At 37.2% G+C, this 21,222-nt stretch overlaps 1 protein-coding gene across 1 annotated transcript in view; it reads right to left on the bottom strand.

Moving 5' to 3' along the window:
* Nucleotides 1-14,660, bottom strand: part of RIT2 (Ras like without CAAX 2) — a 197,009-nt gene extending 182,349 nt beyond the window's left edge. The window contains exon 1 of the mRNA XM_066182292.1: nt 14,558-14,660. Within this exon, the coding sequence (XP_066038389.1) occupies nt 14,558-14,660 (103 nt within the window). The remainder of the gene's footprint in view (nt 1-14,557) is intronic.
* Nucleotides 14,661-21,222: the final 6,562 nt, after the last annotated feature.

Raw genomic sequence — 21,222 nt, 5'->3', positions numbered from 1 at the left:
TACTCAGAGGCAAGTAATTCTATCACCAACATCTTAATGACTTTTTCGCAGCTTGTTATGCACTAAACGTGAAAAGATTTATTAATGGTATTTGCGTGTGGTATTGAACCAGAGAAACATTTGATTCCCTCAGAAACTTTCATCACAGTACAAACTGGTATTGTGTCGACCTAGGTCATTTCCTGAGCAATCATGTCTATTACAACATATCTCAACTGTTCCCATTCCACATCCTGCTTTTAGTTGTGACTGAATTAACAACGGTGGTAAAGGTATTTCAGGTGTTCCAACCCTGTAAAGTACTCACTGTCTAGGATTTTTACTAACTTTATTTGCAATGTTCAGAGTAAGCAAGGGAGAAATTAACAATTTCTTGAAATAAAAATATCAATTTCCGCATTTTTCCTGCTATAGCTAATCAGAAATGCATCTTATTCACAAACTTGAAAATGCGTTGGAATTACACCACCTAATTGTGGTGGTGTAATAGGTATACTTAAACTGTGATCCAAATACACAAAACTAATTTAAGTATTGCTTAAAACTTACTATTCTAAAACTCATCCAGTGTGTACAGTGATACTTTAGAAACCAAAAATGCAGCTTTGCAATTGTGATGGTTTTTCATGGAAGTGTTTTTTTCAAGAAAGTTATAGCAAAACCAATCAGGGGCCAGCTTTGAATATTGACATCTGGTGTAGCCATTACCTGAGACACTCCTCTGTGAACACACAAGATTAAAATGAGAGAAATCTCAGGAAAAGCCCTTTTTTTTTTTTTTTTTTTTTTTTTTACCTCTGGCCTAGGGGCAGGTAACAGGGGCAGGTCGGGCTGGCCTCGCTCCCTGCATGGCTCCCCCAGGCCTGGCATGGCCGGCTGGGTTCTGCCACTGCAGCAGTCCCAGCTGGATCGGCCTCGGGTGGCTCCCGGGCAGGGGGAGGAAAGTATATCCCGTCCCGGCCAGATCAGGCCCCAGCGGCTGCTAACATTCTGCTGCTCTAACACCCCCTCCATGGCCCGGGAGGCCTGGCAGGGCTGTGTCAGGCCCCTTGAGCGGCTGCTGGGCGGCGGAAGGGGGAGCCCAGCCCGCGGGCACGCGGCTGTGAGACCCTGGCGGTGCCTGCCCCAGGGTGCTCCAGCCACGGCTACCAAGGCCCCCCGCACAGCAATGGGCCCAGCCGAGAGAGAGATCCTGGCCCGCCCGCCTTGGCCTGAATATACCACCTTCAGCCATTCCCCAGGAGAGAACCATCATGCCCTCTGCAGACTTGGGAGAATGTTAACTCTTTCCTTCCTTAGATGAAACTTGCAAAACACTTTTCTCTCACGCTTCTGAGTGGGAGAAAAGACAGAGTGGAGATATGTAGAGAGGCAGTATAAGGACATCCAAGTCAGTGAAAGAAGAGTTACATCTTAGATGGAAGAGATGAGAAGACGCCTTGGTTTAAGGCTGAAAGTCTTTTGTGAGCTGTGGTAATGAACTGAGATATAATAGAATATCCCTTTAAATCGTGGAAAAATTTGCATGGAGAGGTGAGAGTATTCAGACTGCAGATATAAGCAAAGGCATTTGTGATGGACTAAGCAAAGGCATTTGTGATGGACTAAGTAAATACTGAAGTAGCTGTGATTTTATGAAAAACATGAACAGAGAGAGAGAGGTGAGATGAAGATGAAGATCTGTGCTAGAAGGAGAAAAGATCTCTGTTCATAGAGATGAAGAAAAACCTTTGCTTTTGGAACCATTCATCTTTAAAATGGTACCCCATGAGTATGCATGGCCCATATTGCAGCGGTGGGAGGCTGTGTAATATGGGAGCGATTTCACAACTGCAGATTACCAGGCAGCTGCTTTAGTGAGACTTAAAGGCCACAAGAAGACTGTTCTTGTGTTGTGGGAAGTTTCTATGGTAAACCAAAGGAGACTTCTCTCTCTAAATGAACTGATGAAAGACTATTATAAGTGGTAAAACTGACCTAGATTTTCAAGTTTTGTCTTTGTATGTTGTCTGTGAGAAAGAAAAGAAGCTGTTGAGAGAGAGAAGAAGTGTTTTAAAGGTTTTGTTCCAATTCTTATTAATATTTTCTCTCTTGAAGTTTTGTTAATAAACCTGTCTTTGTACCCTTTTAAGTTTGAGCCTGCTTTGCTTTTCTCTTAATCCTGTCTCACAGCAGAAAAAGAGTAAATAATTCTAATGGGCACTCAAACCACTACACTAATTTTGAGTAACAGAAATTGGCAAGCATGAAACCACTACAGCAAACCAATTTGATCTGTAGTTATTTTTAGGTAAATGAAATTTAAAGGAGTAAAAGCTTTCAATCACCAAGTAATCTTATTCTTTAAATATGCAGACACTGTCAATCAGCACAAGTTGTTATCTTACTGGGTTTTGCACATCTTTCTATAAACTCTTTGAATAACACATTGGCACTAACAACTATTTTCCTTAAAGAGTGAAAATGTGTTACTTTACACTAAATAAACCTTACATGAGCATGTTTCAAGGATATGTATACTTAAATCTGTTTATAGTCATTGGCATTTTGTTTTGATTTTTCCTCCTACTGCCGCTTGTTCAAAGTATATTATAATGAAGTAGTGGTTTGTTTCTATTGTTATGAGCAATAAAAACTGGGGAGTGAGAGCAAAGGTAAGAGCTGGGTCACAGAGAATAAGAGAAAACATATAGAAATACACATATGTTTGTTTCACATCTTGTCATTTTCTCCCAGACTGGGGGAAAACAGTTTTATTTCCTGATATCAAATGAGATATCCCTCTAGCATAACTGTGATTCCTTATTCCACTGAAGATTTTTGTGTGGGGGGGAATCTAGTTCTTCAAAGAACACAGAAGAGCCTGATAAATGTTCTGTCTCCCACTGATTTCACAGGGCATTGCATATTGCTAAGGCTGGGACCCACAGACTCCCTTCCATTCTGGATGATTGTCAGAACACCACACATGAGAAGCATCTCTTTGCCCAGCACCCCATAATTCTATATTAATGTTGGATTTACACAGCCTTGTACATGGCTGAATACAGCAAAAAAGGCCTGTGCTCAGAAGACTTAAAATCACAGAATCACAGAAAAATTAAAGTTTGAAAAGAACTCTAGGATCATCAAGCTCAGCCATTAACTCAGCATTGACAGGATCACCACAAAACCATGTCCCTAACTTCCACATGTACAAATTCTTTTAATACTTCCAGAGATGGTGAATCAACCACTTCCCTGGACAGCTTTTTGCAATGCCTGAGCATCCCTTCACTAAAGAAATATTTCCTAATTTTAAACCTAAACCTCCCCAGCACAACTTGAGGACATTTTCTCTTGTCCTATGGCTTGTTACCTGGCAGAAGGCATCAACCCATGCCAATCTGCAGCTGTGATGATGCCTCTCCAGCTTCTTACTCCAGAGAGCCACTGAGTGAGAAACATGGGATAAGAAGTCACAGAAGCAGGAGAATGATCCCCTAACATGACCTCTCTGTGTATTTGGGCCACCAAATGTGCAGCGGGTGTTGGGATATGACCACAGATTATTAGCACCTCGTAGGATAACTGCAGTGGAAAGACAACATGTGAAACCAATGTTCTTTGAAGCACAAATTTCTGCATTTTCCTTCTGTCCCTTTACTCATTCATCATTGCTTTACTCATCTGTTTCTAGTTTTCTGTTTTTTCAATCTTTTTCTATGTCTCTATTTTTTCTATTTACTTTTTCTCTGTTCTTAGTTGTTGGTGTATGTTAACATTTCCCGTACAAACTGCTTGGATTGTTTCTTTTATATCTTCTCTTTTGACTTTTTTGTAATGCCTTCCTCATTATCAAATATCAGAGCCAATTATCATTTTGAGTATGTTATCTGGGGGGGGCAGGGGGGGAAGGAAAAAAAAAGAGGAAGCCTATGTGATGCACTCCTTGTTTTGTCAGGCATTTAATAACTTTTAAGTATCTTGGGAAAGATTTGAAAAATGGGGCTTTTGACTTCCATTTTTATAGGAACAGACTAGTAAACAGAGTGTGCACTGAGAGAGAGATTATGTTGAAAATTCACAGGTTTTTTTTCACTCTGGGAAGTCCATTGAAACTGCTGTAAGTGAAAGAAGGGCACATGAACCTGGCTTCTGGAGATCATGGGTTTCTGGAGCTCATACATTATACATTATATACTTGTGTAATGTAATAGATTATTCTTTTTTCTCCTCTAATCCCAGGAGAGAAATAGTGTGTGTCTAGAGCATATCTACAAATATACAGAGCCCTCATGCCTTCATGAAGCCCAGGAACACATCCTTGGGCTGTACCCAGTGTCAGACACTGCACAGAGCAGAGCTCTGGCATTCTTTGTGTGATGAGTGATCAAATGCTCATGTCAGCACAAGTAAGATTATTCACTGTGAAGAAAATGTCTAATGGCTGCTTTTTAATCAAATTGTAAACATAATTTCTGTATAAGAAAGTCCAGAAAAAATTTAGAGGCTGGGAGTTTTTAAAGCCTGCTAGGCATTCTGGATGACTTGAGAAGCTGTTGTTTTTGAAACAACTCAGAATTTGACAACACTTGGGTTTGGTTTTGAACATTCAGAATAAAAATCTTAAATAACAGTATACATTTTGCAAGCTGCTTAAGAGACATTTCTGTAAAGACACTGCTCATCCTGTTCAGCAGGGACAAGTTCAGTGTAACACAACAAGCTTTCATGCAGGTGGTAAGCTAGTACAGTTACTGAGGGAATCACAGAATCTGACAGGGCAATCAAGTTAGAAAAGGAATCATAGGATTTGACAGAGAATATGACTTTCAGCTAGGACTCCTTTATTTTGGTCACGTGAAAATAGACAAGAATTACAAAATTACATTAGCACTTCAAAGAGGTTGCAAGGAAAGAAATTACACAACAGTTCCTCATAACTGTAGTCAGTGTAAGCAGAAAAAGAACTGCGTGCATCAGTCTCTCAACTGATTACATTTCTTACTTTGCCAAAGCTCACAAAATTAATTTTTAAATCTTATAAACATTTGTGAGCCCACCTTTGAGATCCCTGAAATAATTAGTTCAGTTCTAGGGTTTTAGTGAAAAGATAAAACACTGACTTAATGACTTAAAAATGTAATTTTTATGGAGACCAAATACGTAAAATTGGCAACAATACACAACTTGGTATCTCTTGAGATAGTCTTTTATGACACCCTGATCTTTTGGATTTTCTCCACCCACCTTGAAACAAAGTGATTTTAGCCAGTGTCTCCACTGCTTAGTGGGCAGGTAATGTTTTAGCAAATTTCTTTTGCTTGCGGAAAAGTGTCTTCCGAAGACACTTCCTCTGAAACTGGGACCCTGCACAACAGTCTGGGAACACCCAATTCCTGTCACTGGAGCTGTGTGAGCATGATGAGACTTCCAGGCTTGCAGGCATAAAGGAAGACTAATTAAAGTCAAAGAACAAATTAAAAGTGGAAAAGGATTACCAGAGGAATGGAAGGGAACAAAATGGAAAGTATGGAAAAGAAATAGATGAAAGCAGCCACAACAACAACAACAAAAAATAATTCTTAATTGTGCTTTCAAGAGTGTCCCTAATGGAATTAATCTCATCCAGATTCTAGCCGATAGCATGTGCCAAAAATGCTGCAGATGGCTCAGCTCAGCAGCAGGGATGGCTTGGAAGGGAAACTGTTCCTGTGGCTGCCTCAACAGATTGTTTACAGTAAAGATACTGACAGTGCCCAGTCATTTTCATGAAACAGTGCTTGTTTCCTTGTTTGAGACTTCAATCTGGGCATTTCAAATGGCAGATTTATGTGTGGCTGAAACTAGGAGAGTCCTTGGTAGTCCAATTCCTGTTGCTGAGGAATAGCCCAGAAGGTATTCTCTCTCTTTATAGCAAGCACTGTGAATGGGAAAGGCTGAGCAGTGCTGAAGTCACTGAAATCTTCACTCTAAGTGAAGATCTGCTTTAATGAAACACCATGAAAAGCAGACTTATTAATATAACCTTCTGTAAGTACTAATTACTTAGAATGATAGAATACCCTGACTTGGAAGGGGCTTACAAGGATCATCAAATCCATTTCCTGGCCCTGAGCATGGCCATTCCAAGCATCCCACCCCACACCTGAGAGCACTGTCCAGGTGTTTCCTGTCTCTGTCAGTCTGGTGCTGTGACCATTCCCCATCTATACAGGGGAACCTGTTATTGCCCAAATACTCCACTGGGGAAGAACCTTTTCCAGATATACAAACTAAACCTCCCTCAGCTCAGCTTCAGGCCATTCTCTTGGGTTCTTCACATAATTGTTTACACAAAGGCAGTGTAGGTGAAGACCCTGAATCATTAAATTCCATTTCCATCCCGGAACAGAAAACAGCAGGAGATGAGCTAACAAATTTTTTGCCTTTCATCTGCACTATTACCCAACACACACGTGAGGGGGCCCATACTTTAAGGGTCCTATCTCAAAATGTTTCTAGTTCTGCAGGAGCCTTTATACTCTGAAGGATATATTTTAGTTCTTTTTGAGGTAACTATTAAATTAATATTTTTTTTTTTGTACACAACAGGTAAATCCAATCTTGGGACTAGCCAAAGGATCTCTGTTTAGCAGTCTGAACACAAAGAAAACTGCTGGATATCTACATTATTAGGTGCCACAGCAGCCTGAAGTCCTGGTGACTTTTAACACACCTCATAATTTTGAGGATATTAGTAGTCCTTCTCTCCTATAAGAAAATTTGAAAACTCTTGATGATTTTTCTACTCTGGTATATTTGCTCTTTAGTGTTCAATCTCTGTAATGTGTTCTGTCCTAATGTAAAGCACTTAGACTAACAAAACTTTCATCACCCTGTTCCTTTTAAAGACTCTTCCACAGTCTGCTCTGTCTTGCTTTCAAGCAAATCATTAAGGGCATATGCCCCTCTTATTGACCAAAGGAAGTTTGTCTTGAAGACCTCATACCTAATTATACGTGTTCTAATTTCATCACTTAACTTGTTACTCTCCGTAAAACAATTGTGGCTGCATTCTTCCTTTCCTCAAATTTTGGAATATGTGTGTTCTTCTCTTGATATTCATTACTTTTAAATATTTTCAGTTCTGCATCCCCTGTTCCAAAGGGGCAGGGAAGTCACCAGCTCATTTGTCTTATCCAGATGGGTATTAATCATGTTGATGTTATGATGGGAGAAGATGGATAGATCAACCTATTCACATCACAGCTGCATCCATTTACATCGAATCTCTGTATACATATGCAAGTTTCACAATAAAGAATCATGAATTACTCTCTACAGCAGCTATTTGAATATAGTCATAGTCGTTGGTCATCATAAATCATAGTGTCACTCCTTTTATCATCTCTGTTGGTTTTCTTTGAACTCTGTCCTATTTATCAGGCATCTTCTAGTGCTGAAGAACCCAGGACTCCAGTCAGATTTCTCAGCACTGAGTTGGTATCTCACATGTAGAAACCCTCCCATTAAATACAGAGGGCATAATTGAATCCTCCACCACTGAACTATGTGAACTGCCAAAATAATGAATCTTTTACTCATTTCCCTGAGACAAAAAAATTCTGTCCACAAGGTCTGCCCATAGGCAAAATAAATTGATTAATAAATAATATATTTATTCCTTCTAAGTGGATAATATATACACTAAAGATAAATGAAGAATATCAGAAAGGGGTACAGAATCATTTGAATTCTCGGATTCAATGGTCCCAAATAAGATAACACATATGAGAACGCAGAATTTAGGTCATCAAGAGAGATGTGATAGCGCAAGTGACTGCACTGGGGAAAAGAGAAAATAGCTTCAAGTTACTACAGATATTTCTCTGTATGTGACCTCTGTGAACTACACCTGAATAAAAGAATTCCTTATTCTCTGAGGAACAAAAAAATAACTGTACTGAAGAAACCAGTAGATAATCTTTCTTGTAGTAAGGCCACTAATAGAAGAGCATGTCAATTTTTGGAATTCATACTCAGAAAGTTGATGTGGAAATATTAGGGTTCTGTAATTAAGCATACAAGATGCTCTGAGCAGGAAAATAAGGTCCTACAAGTGAAGTTTCAGATATTCATTGTAGTGCAGTGAAAGAAGATTGAGGTGTGAACTCATCATTGTCTACAAGTATTAACACTAAACACAGATTTTCTCAAAGTTGTTAACAAATAGATAAGATAAAATGTCTAAAAGTTGGAATTACACAAAATCAAGCTTGAGGCAAATTCATTTGTCTACCTGTGAAGGAAACTAAAACACATGGACAGTTTTGTTATGAAAGTTCACAAACCTAACAGGAGCTCTGCTTTTAAGCAATCTCTAGAACTTAATCTGTTTATGAGAAAACTGGAAGTTACCCATACCTGGGCATGTGATTGTCTGGTATTGGTGGCCCTTCTCTGTAAGGTGTTTGTTTTTTGGCTTACTTTTCCATGGCAGAAATACAACATGCATCACCATTATTTTGTATGAAACACCTGCAATTCTGCATCAGAACTATGACTTCTGTTCAGTTTACAGCATCCCTGACATGACAAACGGAGGTGGTGGCTTAGAGTGTTCAGTTAGGATTTTTTTTCCATGGATACATAATTGTCAAGATGTATTACTGTGTGCTTTTGTCTGCACCACTCTCAGATTTCTTCTGTCTCCTCCCTTCCTTTCCCAGCCTCACGCTGACACTTCTGCACCACGTCACAGCTAATCAGTAGTTGCAGGCAGCACCATGAAGTGACCAAAGGAATTTATTTGTTATTTTGAATGGTCAGTACCTTTACCTTTTCAGAACTGTCACCAAGTAGGAAGTTTCCCTGTAATAAAATATATATATATTTTTTTATCCTTCCTTTTCTTTTTTTAAAATCTGAATAAATAGAAATTTCCCTGAAACACCCGAGGAATTAAAAATCTGGGTTACTTTTTTTTTTCAAACAGGGAATGATGTGGGAACAAACAATTCTTTTCAGATGGCATACAGATGTGTGTCTTTTTTAATTAAGTATCTCAATTTCTTCTCCACTTAAATAAAAATTGGCATTTTTTGCAGTTAGAGGAGAAGAAGGAAAAATTAAAACAGCAAAAACTATGTTTGTGTTGATTTTGAGGGGTAAAAAAGGAACTTAGCTTGCCTTAACTGTAATCCACAGCATACCCAAGCACTTGAAAGGGGTGCACTTGAAAGCACCTTGACTCAAACTAAGCAGAAACTGAATCCAACACCTTCATGCTGGTGATTGGCTTGCCTCAGGACATGAGAGAAGGCCAGACCTGTTTTCTTTGATTCATTTACCAGGAGTTTAGGGAAGCACAGCTGTACCTGAGAATATTCCTGGGGAAAATAAGAAACTGAATCAAAACCAGTCCCCTCCAAACAAATAGGCTGTTGAAGTGATCAATGTCTGGAGAGTGCTTTGTGACACTGAGTCCAGTGGTGGGGTAAGAACAGCATCAGGAGGCCCCAGTGGTGCTTTTCAAGCTCAGCACTTTTGATACCAGTGGAATCTCTACTTTTGCCCTTCATACTTTTCAGTGTAACCTGGATCGTACATTAACTTATCTCCAGGGCGTTTACAAAAAGCTGCAATGGGCTAGCTCTCCTGCACACACTCTGGAGTGCTCTATTTACTGGGGACTCTTGTTATAAAGACATGCTTGAAAATAGTAGGTGCATAATATGCAATATCGAGGCAGAATAAGCGGTAAAACCAGCCCAGAAAAAAAAGGGCAGTTGAGCACATAAATGAAAGAAAATTGCAGATTCAATCTAATTCCTCACACTGAAGTTCTTGCATCACAGAGTACATAATTGTTTTCACACATTTTGGAAGTTATTGTGTACACATGATCTTGAAATTAATTGGATGAGTCACCTGCATGTGTAGAAACAGCCTTTATGCCACACCGGCAAAAAACAAAAAAGAAAAAAAAAAGAAACAAAACAAAACAAAAACAAAACAAACAAAAAAAAAAAAAAAAAAAAAAAAAAAAAAAAAAAAAAAAAAAAAAAAAAAGGAAATCAATGGGTAAGAATGCCTGCCATAGCCAGCCCAGTCTGAGAATACACTTCCTCACACTATTCCTCCAGTATCCTTGAAAGAATCTTTTAATTTCTTCTCTTCCACTTTTTTTACTCTTTTTAAGATTGAAGCCTGAAAATACATTTCTAACTGCTTTCCAATATACGATAAAACAGGAAATATATCAGTGTTACAGAAGGCTTGGGGCAATTAGTTTAGACCATCTTCCAATTTTGTACGGTGGCAACAGATCATCTGGCAATCAGTTTGATAAATAAATATTTAAAAATGAACATTTTCTCCAAGATAAAAAGAATCTTATTAGAAAGAGATATTTATTAGTTTTGATTTTTAAAGAATTCATCTTCTCATCAGAAATGCAACTTCCATAAGACAGCTAACAAGAAATTTACTTTGCATCTATGATAACCTATGCTATGCATAAACATACAATTTTATTTACCTGGCATAACTGTAGATCATCTTCAGCCTTAAATAAATCATCAGTAACAAGGGTTAGAACAAACAGTTAAACAAAAAAAAACCCAAGAAAACACTAAAATAATAGTTTTATTCAGCCAAGAAGATGCCCATAAAGGTGGATTATGGTGCAATCTGATCAGTGTTTGGAGATTGCTTAGTCAATAATTTTTCATCAGAGAGAGGTTTTTATTTTATTCAGTTGCACAGGAACATCAATTTGTTCATTTTAGCAGTCACTTTGCAACCCGTGGGTTAATCATCACTAATGTTTTGCAGAATGTGCTGCAGTAAAGTATTGTTATCAGTGTCATTGATTTGCTAAATGTAAGGCAGCAATGAACGGTTTCAGGATTGAAAAGCTCCTTTGTGCATGTTTTTTATTTGTAACACTGAAAAACAGAGCTAACCCCAGAAGTCAGATCTGTGTCAGGCAAGGACCATGACAGTACCTTGGTTACTGATCTCTGAAGGTATTTCTGAGCAAAATGTGTTTAAGAGTCACCAAGGTTCTTAGGGTTTGAACCCTATGTCAGGTAACCTCAGGTAGGTTTGAATGGTACTGAGGTATTTGATGATATTTGTTATCAGAGCTGAGAAGAAGTTTTAATTTCTCTTTTTTAATTGAAATATAACTATAGTCAGAAATATGTCATTTTGATATGGACTATAATTGAATGAGAGTCGATACAAAATTTACTTTATTTACTTCAGTTTAATTTCAGTTTAATTATTGGTTCTAGCATAACTTTGGTCTGAACTTGCATCAGCTTGTACTTGGTGTTCTTGATGACGAAAACAGCTTACATAATATAAGAAATTAACATATTACTCTGAAAACAAAAAGAATTCTGTTTTCAGAAATCTTAGAAGAGATAGCATTCTAGAGAATCTATACTCCATAATTACAGTACAGAAATCAACTCCTATAAAAATTTACATCTAGCTTTGTACATTTTTATTAGACACAACTATTACCTGTTTTTTCTGAAAGCTGGGTTTTGAGTATTTTTTTGGTGTTTTTTCAGTGTTTTTTCCTCCTGAAAAATAATGGCAGATTTTTTTTTTTTAATTAGTGTTAGTTTTCCCAGAATTGGTTTTGAAATGTGAGAACCCTGAAGTAACAATTCTCACACCATTTGCAGTTTATGCATTATTACTCTGCATGTGATGGGTGTCAGACTTGGATGCACAGAGTTCATCTTCTTTTACCCATTCCTGTGAAATTTACACCACACTGAATAGCACAAATAAAAGGATGTTGGCTGTCCTCCTGGGCTGTCTGCCATCTTGTAGTGGAGAAATGAAGACACAAGATTGACTAATCCAAAGAGAATTTTTTGTAAACACCAATGTTAAAAGAACATCCATTTTTGGTCTCTTCCTCCTCATTCCACCCCATGCACATTTGTCACAGTAAGAGAGTAGGGGAGGGTTGAAACACAAGATCAAAATACCCAGGGGATCCCTGAAATTGAACTACACCCAGGGTAAAAAGAAATCTAACATTTTTGCGTCTTGGTTCCTTTGGAAAATTCATTCCAAACCTGAATCATTTAATATTTTAATGAATTGAGGAATAGAAAGGCTTTCAACTGGAAGGGGTTTCCCACTCAGTCATTTAATCCCAGCTGTTACTGTTTTTATCATGACTTAGAAGTAAAGGAAGAGAGAGAAGTTGGGAAAAAGAAGGCAGGATGGTATCAATAAATCAAACCACATATCACTGATTTCTCAAAATCAAAATTGGAAACTGAACTATTTTTTCTTTCTTTCATCCTTATTATACTCTGATTCATTTTTATGGTTAAATTCATAATTTCCTGGTCACAGTGAATCTAAGTCTCTAGGGAAAAGCAGAGCTCATCATGTAGAATGAAAGTAGTCATTAATGCCTTTTTCTGATTTTAATCCAGGGTAAATTAATCCTATTTATGTAACAGTCAGAATGAATTAGGGATTTATGGAATGACGTCTATTTTTATCTTTTATCTCTCTCTAAATTCTATCAGTTGGACTATCTCTCAGGATTCTACTGAAATATTTCAGGTCCATTACACATCAGAGGTTCATAGCCAGTAAATGTTGAACTGTTCACCTCCTTTCTTATGAACTCTTAAAAACACTCAGTTGCTGGGGGTTTTTTGTTTGTTTTTTCGTTTTGTTTTGGTTTTTTTTTTACCAAGGAGTTTCACTTTCATGATAACAAGAGAATGTTTTCATTAATCCTATGGAATTTCATAAATATCCACTTAATCCTATCACTTTTTTTTCTTTAGACTACACAATTCTACTTGTTAATTATGTGTTGCTCAGCTTTGGAGACATATCATATCTTGGTCAATCCAGAGATCTAAAAGCTTTATTTCCATTAAATTAACAGATAATATTTTCTGAACATAGAGATTTGAATTAACTAAATTTGTGATTTCAACTCTTATCTAATAGTAAATGGAAACTCAGAAATTTCCTCCACATACTTGTAAAGTTTGGTTGTTATGATTCAGTCATGCTGTGAATGAAGTATGGTTTGTAATACTTTGTGGTGAACAAATTTTCAAAATTGCATTATTACTACAAACATATGTTGGGGGAGGGAGGGAAATTGCTGCCATTTTTTGACACACTCAGGGAAAAAAAATCAGAAAAAAAAATTAAAAAGTTATAAATAAGGAAAAACAACAAAAACAAAACAAATTACTGGAAGTTCCAGCTGGCACATCCTGAATACCTGCTTTTCCATGGAAAAGATAATCTGAAATTACAGAAAGTTACTCTGATATTTTTTTCTTTCCCATTTTATATGGTGATTATGTAGTATCATCTGTGCAAGAACTGTTTGCATGGTTAAGCAATAATGATGGGAGTAGCTTTCACTGAAAGATGTGCCACTGAAGTTAAACCCAAATATAAAAAAACCACAAAGATTATGGATGCAGAAAGAAAATCATGTTCACTTACAATTTTTAACTTTATCCACCATACTTCATCTTATTGCTTGAATATAAATAAAACTTGTTTGATCCACACAGTATTACAGTTTAGTGTCACAACTATTTATCCTGAAAATTTCTTGCAATCTAGCCAGGATGTATTGTATTATATTATATTATCCTGGTTTTTGTAATTTTGTTTCTCTTTCTGTTATTCTTTTGAATTTCCAGGAGATGTAATCAAATTCTTGTTGTGTGGCCAGCTCAATATACTGACTTCTGAGGCAAACTCTGCGTGTTCAGCAAAGTCTTTGTAAGAACAGAGAATGCTGATTTCAGTGAGAATAAATCAAAGCTGATATTATCTGGAAAAAGAAAACACTGTCCAGAGAAAATAATTACTCCTCTGAAGAGATAGCGTTGTCAGATACTAGCATATCTTGCCAGCTGTAGACAGGGTTATTAAAATATGCTGCATATCTGCTTCATACCTTGGAGTGAGACGCAGACAGGCATGCTGTACCTGTCCCGACCAGAGAGGAGACTAAAACCAGCTAGAAGCACAATGACACTCAAAAAAAACAAAAAACAAAAAACAAACAAACAAACCTTATACACAACATCCACAAAACAAACAAACAAACAAACAAACAAAAATAGAGTCACTGCAGGCATCCCCCACACTGTGTGCAGCTGACATTGCAGTTAGTTTCATTTCTGACTGAGCACAAGGACCTTGAGGCCAACAAGTTACATCCACACTGTCCAGCAAACCACCACCCCTCACCAAGTGGGAGAGTGACATGGGCACTTGCTGTTGAACTCACAGCAGCAGCAGCAGCAGCAGCCTGACTGCTCTCTCATCACACACAACAGACCCAAGGTCAGCCCTACACAAATAACCAATTAAAAAGGCTTGCAGCGTTTCAGTCTGTAACAAATTAGGCTGACTCATTGCCCCAGTCACAAACTATAGTCTTTTATCCAATCCATGTGCAAGAGAAAGAGGAATGAAACCCCTCATTAAACAATATCCTTTTCTGGTGAACTTTATGCTCCCAATTCACCCTTTTTTCTCACGGAATATTGTTACTGAAACTTACCGCTTTTGCCAACTCCCCCTGCTCCCAGCATCACCACCTTGTATTCTCTGGAGCCTGCTGAAGCATTGCTCGAGGAGCTGATCATTGCATTTTCTAGCTCCATCTTGCATGAAGCGGCAGAAGGGAATGAAATAGAAGAAAAAGCAACTGGCAGGTGTTTTCTCTGATCTTAAACAACTATAAAAGCTGTGTTAGGGAAGAAAGAGGGCAGAAAGAGAAGGTATAATGCAAGAGCTATGATTTATCAGCCTCACACACTGCTGTGCCTGTGTTAGCCGGAGAAGGTCTCATAGCAACCACTTTAACAGCTTCCAATAAAAATCTCTCTCTGCCCCCTCCCAGCTCTGTATCGTTCTCTGTTTCTTTTCCTGGACAGCCGCAGTTTTGCTAGACTCAAGAGGTCCGCTACCTCTGGGGTTGCAGTGTCATTGAAGAAATAGATCAGATACTTCAACAAAACAAAATGGATCGTATTTCTTAATTATTAAGTTTGTTATTCTATGTAGTACTTGCTCGAATCTTAAAACAAACCAGACAACCTTCTTTTCACCTTGGAGATTAATATGCATCCTATAATCATCAAATTTGCTAGTTTTACACTGAATACTATTACAAGTGAAAAAAGTAACAACTTTTAACACCCTTTTTCTTAGTGAAGCTCACTGCAAACACAGAAGTTTTCTAGGGCTAGATTTGTCGCAGATCAATACTCATTTTAGCTGAGTTTATATCAATTATATGCGGAAATAGACCAGATACTTTGGAGAAAAACAAAAAAAAACAACTTTACTTGTTTCCCTCATTTTGCACACACAATTTCTAAAGGAGACAGGGACTGAAAGGCAGGGAATATATTTGTTCATTCAGAAGAGGTGTAAGGAAGAAAAACAACTTTTTAAAAGCATTTAGTACTAATCAAGTGATTTATCTTACTAAGCTGGTGAATGACATTCAGTGAGAAAATCTCACACTGAAATTATTCAGTGAATACAACAAAACACAGCAGCTCTTCATTGATTTCTAGTTTTGCTCTTAAAATATCTGGTCTATTTAAAGAACATGATAAATAATAAGATACTTGCCCAGCTTAAACTGTTATTTGATATTTTGGGGGACCAAAAAGCATCTACAGCAAAATGGAAAGTAAAACTTGTACCCCTTTGGAAGTGCTGGGCTTTCACGACAGAGGTAACTATTAAGGAGACATGGAAATGGAAGCAGGAAAAGCAACTAATAAAGTATTTTGGAAGTCTGAGACACCTTCATCTGTCCTCTCTTCTGATAATTTCACAGAGAGTAAACACATGGTAAAATTTAGGAATAGTTTAGAATTAAAAACTGAAAGAGAAATGAAAAAAAAAAAGACTGAAGAAGGACATGATTTAAAGGAGAGGAAAAGGTATAGAAGGGCACATATATTTTAGAAAGGCAGCTTAATGAGCTAAGAAAATGCTTTCTTAAAAAAGAACAGATACATAGATATTATGATAATAACAACAGAATGGAGAAGGTAAACAGAACATGAATACTCATTTTCCCTCCTAATAAAAACTTAGGAGACAGTGGATGGAACAGAAAGTGGCCCAGAAAAACAAACAAACAAACAATCAAACAAACACCACAAAATCAAACTTAGAAAAGATCAACTAAGTTCGAAAATTTTTTGATGTCTGAAATTGTGGGCAGAATAATTGATCTTGTAATGAAAAATAATTTCAGTATGGAGTAATACAAACTCTTTCGCTCTGTCGTGGACTGTTAAAATCACCATCTCTTGCTTAAGGGGTACTCACATGAACAGATCTTGCAAAAAACACAGAGAAATCCAAGTATGATTGTCTGTTTTCAGCCAGACAGCAAAAGAGGGCAGAGACAGAATCACTGTGTTCTGAGAAGTCCTCCAGAGTCAGGATCTGCCACTGTCCTGAGGGACTTCTGAGCCAACTCTGCTGTGAGCAGCTTGGTAGTGCCAGGGAAGGTTGCTTATGTCTGGATGGAAACCTCAGAACTCAGAAAGACTTGTTCTTCAGAGCATAAAGTAGGACATAAACAGGAAATTCTGCATACACTAATATGTTGCCGAATATTGAATTTCAGCAGGAACAGACAGGTAGGTCAGTTAATCCCCCTTGTAATTAGAATTTAATTTTCATTAAAACCATTCTCATGTGTCCATTATTGATACAGTAGATAAAACTAATAATGTATCAAAACCACTGCTTAGAACAGCTGGGTTTTTCTGGTAATCTACCATGAACACAACAACCTTCTCCTGAGGAGCGTTTGTTCCCATACCTGGCAGAACACCTGGCTGACATTAAAACATCAGGAAAGTGAGTGGCTGTGGGCATGACACAAAAGACAACCTAAGCAAAATATACTTATATATGAAAATATTAGTGAACATAATGTATAAATTATAGGCAAGAATGAGTCAGATTCTTTTCCCCACTGTTCTGTTTGTCATAGAAAAGTAGCAAACCCATTTTATCGTTTGTTTTGAGCTGGAAAATGGGGAAGGAATTTGTGAAATGGAAGAGGCTACAAAAGGTAATTATGTTAGAGCAGTAAGATGAGTAAGACTACCAAACAGAAAGCCACTTCCTCATCTTTAAAAAAAAAACAAGAAAAAAAGTGACAGCACTTTTTTTTTGTCTGAAAGAGCAGAATTAAGTATTTGTTGATTGGAATTAAACACTTAAAATACTTGCTTTAAAGACACATTCATGTTTATTTTACTTTAACAGTTCATTATTATTACATTATATAAATAAATGTATTGGACAGACATATCCTCCTAAATTCCAGAGATTTGTCCATAGCTTAAAAAGGTGATACTGCATTCCTATTTATAAAACAGGACTTCTTCTAGTTGGTTTTCATCATAACTTGCTGTTGACAAACAGCCTCCTCTACCCTAATTTCATTCAATTCAGTAGTAGAGGAGAAGTATTTAGCTTTATTTGCACTTACAGTAACATCAATTAGTCTTCCTTCTCCCACCAGAGCAGAGAAGTACAAGGGTATATTTTCGGTCTGCTGCCAATAAAATTAATACTGAGATGACTTGAAATTACCTGTCCTGAAACACTTGTTAATATAGGGGGGAAAATCAGCTACATAAATATTTTACAGATAACAAGACTAAACTGTACTACATACAACTATTTGACCTGAGATACTGGAGTTTTTACAGTGTGTGACGTTCCACAGCAAATTCCAATGATCTATTCTATCTCTGCTTCACTGCTTTAAAGACACATTTATCATGATGTAAATTCATAGAAAGCTGTCCTTGGGCAGAAAAAAAGTGTAACTGCAAAGGTGGGAAAAAAAAGCTTGGAGTACTAGCTTATAATGAATAATTTATTAAAGAAATTTAGTTCTATTCCTGTTTATATATTGCTTCTGACTTTATGGCAATTCTGCTGGGTTTTCCTCTTCTTTTTATTTTAAATTTTCTATTAAAACTCACTGTGAAATACAGCAAGAAATTAAAACATTCGGTATTCAAATTCTAACATATGCTTTGTTTGAATTCATATATTGTTAGTTAAGGCTGAAAAGATCTTTAAGGATGCTTAGGTCTTTAAAAAAGAACACACAGACAAGAAAGAAGAGATATAGATGAGTTTTTTTCCTAGAGAAAATGCCATTAGGAAACACATATCATTCATCCTACATCCCCACCTGCTCTGGGGTTGCTGAATAAAATAATGAGATGTTAATACAACATGTAAGTGTTCTGAAATTGTTTCCTAGAGCATTCTATGTTGAGGAGATTTTATCAATTAACCTGGATAAATATTCTTGTCATTAGGCAGAGAGCTCATGAGTTGAATAGCAAGAAAAATGCAAATCTTGACTGATTTGTGCTCCATTAAGTGATGGGTTAAAGGCATATGAGCCATCTAATAATAGTGAATATGCATGAGCCCACAGAGGTCCACACCATTATGGAAACACTAACCAATCTTTTGTCCCTCATATTTACATATTAGATATAGCAAAGGGAGGAAATGTATAAAAAAATCCTCATAAAAAGGCATATAACCCCAACCTGCTGAATTGCTGAAGTGCTGCTATGACAAAAAAGAGTTCTAATGTAGAAATTATTGCACAGCACTGGAGAACTGATTCAACCTGCTCCTGAGAAAAAAAGTACATTTGGCACGCCAGCTTAACTTGATCAATTCTGACAAAAGCTAGCATAATAAAACAATTGCTAGGGGACATAAAAAAAAAATTCTAAACTTAAATTTTACATTAGTGTGTTTAATATATTCTGTCTCAAATATGCTGAACACCTCTGAATTGTGTTGCTAAGGGACCTCCAGCAGACAAAAGTAGCATCTCTGTGTTTTTGGGATTCAGATTCCTACTAGAAATACCCAGTGGTTCAATCAGTCACCTGCCACAGGTACCCTGACTTCCTTCAATAATCTCCATCCCTTTTCTGTTCTGCAAATTACTCATCTGTGGGATGATTCATTGTGTCACACATAGTGTTGTTGATTGGAAACTTGACAACCTCACACCTTGAAGGTGGCTCTGCAGCTGTTAAATAGATACCTTTTGTTGTGAAGTTCTTGTTGCTGTCCCTCGTGTCAGGCACATTTCAGATCTGTCCCTGCTGAAATGCATTTTAATCTAAGCCTTATCAGCGTGTCATGAAGAAAAAGCAATTGATAGGAGAAAATATGCAAGACTGACTGTTAGCAGAAAATGTGAAACTACTTCAGAGTCCAGAGAGTAAAGCAGCATTTTGGTTTTGGTCTTGTCAAAGAAAAGTTTGTCACAAAAAACAGATCCGCTTTGGTTATCCCTGGTCTAACCGCACAACTAATAGTCTGCCTACGGTACAAAGGTTTGAGAAATAGGGGCATTCTTGTTACATTGTTACATTCTTGAGAGCACTCATATAATATTAACTTTAAAATTCCTACAAGTGATTAACACCACACAGAACAGAAACATTGAAGGTCATGTCTTAGTCTATTTCAAAGAGAAAAGCTATTTTCTCTGCATTTCCAATAAAGTTTCACAAATGATTTATGATCCTAACTGTCTAGAAATTCTAATGATTCTGGGCCATTTATGGATTTCTGTTGAATTTTAATTACATCCACAGTTAAGGCTTCTACACTGTCAAATGTGAGACATATTCAGAATGGGAAATTCTTAGAGATCTTAAAGCCTTGCTCCATATGAACATGTTTCCTGTGAGAATGAATGTAGGTTTATTTTAAATTGATACATCTTCTAGTTTTTTGTTAGGAAGGAAATTTATAAGCATGAATATAATAAGAGATACCATATAAATAGCATTAGAAGAGCTATGAAGAGGTCGCCTTTTTCATCCCTGCCTGACGCCACAAATCCATGCAAGTAAATTGAACAATATTTACTTTGCCTTACATTAAAGTCTTCCACAGTGAGAAATTACTCAGTCTTTGAAACAAATTTCTTCATTATCCCATTAGAAACATCTCTGAAAACCAAATGTCCTTATTATCCAATAAGATTATCACTTTTCATCCTATTTACTGCAGGTAAATAGAAAAGGCATAGTGAACATACCAAGCACATTATTTAAATATCTGGCTAGTGAATCAAACAAACCTTGTAAGTATGGAGAATGTTCTTCTCAGAATTCCTGACTCTTCCTTTTGTTCCAGGCTTCCTATTTTTCATCAGAAAGTTACTCTATGAATTCTCCACTGCAGGTCATTTATTTTAGTCTACTTGTGTTCCTAAAGACTCTCCACTGCTTCTCTTGAAGTGTTGGTCCCAAATCTGTCCACAGAAGTGTTTCAAGACTTTATACAATATGGATTTACACCCACTACCAGTGCATGTCAAGCCTGATGTAGTCACAATAAACATAGGCAATCAACAATAAGAGACACTTTTTAATCTTATTTTCTGATCTGTATCTGAATACCCTCAGGGACAGATCACAATCTACTGGGATTGTCAGAATTTCTGACTTTTCATGTTCTGCCACACTGTTCTTTTTCAAGTCATCCTTGTAATATTGGTTTCTAGAAAATAAAAGTGATTTTTTCAATTCCAATTTGGACAGCTAAAAAAACCAACAACAACAACAACAACAACAACAACAACAACAACAACAACAACAAAAACCTCTCATTTCAGGAGTTACCTCCAAAAAGTTCATAGATTATAATGTCTGCATCCCCAAAGTCCTTCTACTTGAAAATCACTTCACTTTAAGCATGTTGATTTTCACTCCGAACCATGTAAAATAGGACTTTGTGATGGCCCCTTAGCCATCTACTGGTGGTGTTTCTTTCCCTTGGGAGTTTGCAGCCTTTAGACTGTTCAAGTTGGGATAGTTCCCCTGGAGAAGTCTCTCTAGGAGATTGCTCCTAGAGACACCTAGTTAGGACCAATGGTTAGGGTGAGCAAAGTGGTCACACCCATGGGGCTTTGCAGCTCTATGTTAATTTGTTTCCTCCTATTGGTTGTTTCTCCAGTTCCTGGTTTTTAGCCCAGTTGATTGGTCCCTTTTCGATCCACTCCCAGACTGGTCCCTTTCTCAATCCTTCACCGCATTAGCCGAATTATAAAACCCCATCCCATGACCTCATTATATAATCCCTGCTCCCCTGAGCTCCTTGGTTCTTCTGTCCCTGGACCCC

This window comes from Chamaea fasciata, unplaced genomic scaffold, assembly GCF_029207755.1.
Source record: "Chamaea fasciata isolate MVZ Bird 193981 ecotype frontalis unplaced genomic scaffold, bChaFas1.0.hap1 SCAF_4, whole genome shotgun sequence".
NCBI lineage: Eukaryota > Metazoa > Chordata > Aves > Passeriformes > Sylviidae > Chamaea > Chamaea fasciata.
Note: the sequence above shows the minus strand (reverse complement) of the source record. Positions and strands in the feature narration are given on the sequence as shown.